This window comes from Sinocyclocheilus rhinocerous, unplaced genomic scaffold (assembly GCF_001515625.1).
Source record: "Sinocyclocheilus rhinocerous isolate Xijiao unplaced genomic scaffold, SAMN03320098_v1.1 scaffold422, whole genome shotgun sequence".
Lineage (NCBI taxonomy): Eukaryota > Metazoa > Chordata > Actinopteri > Cypriniformes > Cyprinidae > Sinocyclocheilus > Sinocyclocheilus rhinocerous.
The window spans coordinates 107,175-111,087 of NW_015639767.1; the positions used below are offsets into that span (position 1 = coordinate 107,175).

At 37.2% G+C, this 3,913-nt stretch overlaps 1 protein-coding gene across 1 annotated transcript; it reads right to left on the reverse strand.

The window, feature by feature from the left end:
* Positions 1–243: 243 nt before the first annotated feature.
* LOC107751697 (small nuclear ribonucleoprotein Sm D1-like) lies at positions 244–2,902 on the reverse strand. Its single transcript, XM_016567447.1, has 4 exons — positions 2,795–2,902; positions 2,176–2,252; positions 452–643; positions 244–369 (listed from the first exon to the last, which is right to left on the reverse strand). Exons 1-4 carry the CDS (start codon positions 2,806–2,808, stop codon positions 290–292), a joined length of 363 nt encoding a protein of 120 aa, XP_016422933.1. The 5' UTR covers positions 2,809–2,902; the 3' UTR covers positions 244–289.
* Between the last annotated feature and the right edge of the window lie 1,011 nt (positions 2,903–3,913).

Here is a 3,913-nt window from a genome sequence, read left to right on the forward strand (position 1 = left end):
CCATTATCATTTAAATAAAGAGGAACATCCTTCAGCAAACAACTACCCAAGTTAAATCGAGCAGTTTATTGACAAAAACGTAGAAAAATAACCAGACACCTTTGCAGAAACATCTCTGCCTTATATGATCAGTACAAACAGCTCAGCAGCGTAAGACGCAAAACAGTTTTCAAAAGAAATGAATTTAATGTACAAAATTCAAACAATAGAGAAACAAAATATTTTCTAAATGAAAAAAGAAAAAGAAAATGCTGTACAAAGCACACAAATGTACAGTGGCTTGAGAGATTCATCTCCTCGGCCCGCCGCGTCCACGTCCTCTTCCTCTGCCACGACCCCGTCCTCCTCTTCCTCGAGCACGGCCAGCCACTGTAAGAAAGAGACGCAAACAAATTAACATTTTCTGTGATCAGTTTGTCATGTTCAGTTCAGACGGTTTTCCAACACTCACCAGCCTCTCGCTTCTTTGCCTTGACTTTGGGCTCGATGTCGACCAGCAGCGTGTCCAGAGGAAGACTGTCGGGCAGGATGAAGTAGCGGATGTTGTTGCCACGGATACTGAGAGACTCCAGCTGAGTGGGCTCTCTGTTTTTGAGGGTCATCTTCACAGCTTTGACGTGAGTGTTCATACTGACATCCACACCTGTTCACAGAATTCAAAGAGAAACATTCAGCCATCTGTCAATTCAAGAATCACTCTTTAAAGGATGTTCACTGCCAGAATTTAAATTTCCTCATCATTTATTCACCCCCATGTCATCCAAGATGTTCATGTCTTTGTCTTCAGTCGCAAAGAAATTAACATTTTTGAGGAAAACATTACAGGATTTTTCTCCATATAATGGACTTCATTGGGGACCAACGGGTTGCAAATTGCATTTTCAGTGCAGCTTCAAAGTGCTCTACACTATCTTAGCTGAGGAATAAGGGTCTTATCTAGCGAAACAATGTCATTTTCAAAATAAAAAATGTATATACTAGGGACGGGAAGATTCCTCGATTCGCTCGGTGCATCGGCATTAAAAGTTAACGATGCGATGCATCGGTTTAAAAAGTGTGCATTGGATACAAGTTGGCATTTGTATCGCGATGCATCGTTTCTAACATAGTTGCATCGGTAAAAAACGATTTATTTATATATAATTACTAGTGGATGCGTGTTAGAGGAACTCAGCTTAGTCTGACAGTTAACCTGATTTAGTTTCCCAGCATAAGTTGCCACGGTGACTAGCTTGATAGGCCTATGTTAAATTTGCTTTATGGAACCAAATCATTTGACAATTAGTCAGACTAACTGAAATAAGCCCTATGAAACAGGCCTTGAGGCATTAGAAGTGATCATATTTTTTCCATTGCGTAGAATCACATTGTGTTGAATCGAATCGTATCGCATCGGTAGCTGCTTCATATGTATCTTTAATGTATCGTATCATTGGCTATGCATCGAGATGCGTATCGTATCGGCCTGAGTCATGAGATGCACATCCCTAGTATATACACGTCTTGCACTAGCTCGACTTCACACATTACATAATCAAGTTGGATAGGTCACACACGGTTAGCTCTTCGTCTGTGTACTCCGATTCAAAAAGTTAGGGTAGGTTTAAAAACTCCATCTCATTTTCTCCTCCAACTTCAAAATCGCCCGACATCGTTGTTTTACCTTTTTTTGTAAAGCGCGTTTGACTTTCTTTGCACGTTCGCGTTGTAAACACTGGGTCGGTTCTTCCGCCTACGTCACGCGTGACCTTTCCAACGTGATTACGTAATGGGTGAAGTTGAGCTAGTGCTAGACGAGCATTTATGGTTGAAGTGTATACATTTTTAGTTTAAGAAAATGACAGATCGTTTTACTAGATAAGACTCATTCCTCGGCTGGGATCGTGTAGAGCCCTTTGGAGCTGCACTGAAACTGCAATTTGGACCTTCAACCCATTGGTCCCCATTGAAGACCATTATATGGAGAAAAATCCTGGAATGTTTTCCTTGAAAACCTTCATTTTTTTGCGACTGAAGAAAGACAGACATGAACATCTGGGATGACATGGGGGTGAGAAATTATCAGGAAATTTTTATTCTGGAAGTGAACTAATCCTTTAACGTAAACTTGACGCAGATACTTTGACACCAGTGTAAAAGTTCCTATTTTGTTGCATTATTTTGAATCATAATTACCTGTAATGGTGCCATGGACCTGTGTGCCATTCTTCAGCTCAATGGTGACAGTTTCATGGCTCAATTTCATCAAAAACCTGTGGGATCACAATCAAAAACATTGACTTTTACATTAACAACCTTACAGCAGCACAAATATCGCATTTTGCCAAACCCATTACATAATGACACCGTCTTCAGTTTTATGTAGGAATTCGACAGCTAGAAATATGAAATTGTACTTTAAACCTCTTAATTTCGTCTTAATTGTATAATATTTCCCTAGTAACATAAATACACGGATTGCATTTGTAGTAACAAGCAAACAGAAAGTTACTAGCATTAAAAGTGGTCGTTTCTATTGCTGCATTTGTTAGATTGAAGGCCTGGCATCTATTAACTTAAATGTACAATTTCATCAATCTAAGACTAAACCCACGAATTACATGTTTAAAACACAAATACGTTTAAAACAAGAAAAACCCAAACAATCTCATCCTGGTTCATTCATTCCCGCCTGCTGCAGCTAACGGCTAACAAACAGCTACACACAATCTAACTCCATCCGTCAGATTACATCACGTGTCACTGCGGAGAATCGGTGCATATTAATAATATAATACATATAGAGGGTTATTACCTGACGAGTTTCATGCTGGCGGTGGATTTTGAGAGTAAATCCTCCACCGAAATCAGAAAATATTGTAGCGAAAAGCGTCGGATGCTACTTGATCTTTGAGGGGAGGGGAATCGCTCCTTCTTCTTCTTCTGGTGTTAATGGCGGTTGGCAAACCAACTTAAATGGTGCATTCCCGCCACCTACTGGATAGGAGTGTGGAGCGCATAATGATTGGATGTTTGAGACCTATAGCCAGGTTTGCACAGAAACAGCTAAGGGCAGTGTTGGGGAAAGTTACTTTTAAAAGTAATGCATTACAATATTGCGGTACTCCATAAAAAAGTAACTAATGACGTTACGTTACTTTTGCGTTACTTTTAAAATATGGACAGGGCTTGCTTGTTTGTTTTTAAAATAAAAAAGTTCTATTTTTGGCAAATATAAAAGCCCTTTCACACCAAAAGTTAAATGAATACGCCTCAGGCTGAAGGGAAAGTAAATTTACGTCTGTACAGTTGAATGCAGAAGAAGAAATATCAACACACTTCAGCAATAAAAAAAGGACACAAATGTTTGTCTAGAGTATAACTAGAAAAAAAAAAGAAAAAAAAGAATTGGGGAATCACTTCCTGTGCGAAACGGAAGCAGAATCCGTGACGATCCGTGGCCACTACACGCCAAAATCACCGGAATATTTCACACAGTGGAAGATACATTTAAAATATTTAATTAATGTATCTTAAATAGTAAATACACTTTTAGGTAAATAAAAGTAAAAAGTTTAGGATCATATTATTATATATCTTTGATTATGATAATACCTTTAAAAGTCTTTATATCCAGACTATTGATCTCCAAAGACGTGTAAATGTAAATATGTTTTAAAATTTTTTTTTGTTCGATCCGTATCTTTTTTATTGTTGAAATGATGATTCTTTACAATAAATTTTAACAATTAAGTCCACATTCACAAGAAAGAAGAGCAATCTTAATCTGTAAAACAGCATTAAAGAGAAGAGAGATTAAATAAATAATTACAATAATAATTGTAATAAATAATAATAAATTATATATTAAATTATATTATATAAAAATTATATTATAAATGTGTTTTTAAAGGTTTAAAAAACTTGCAGTTAT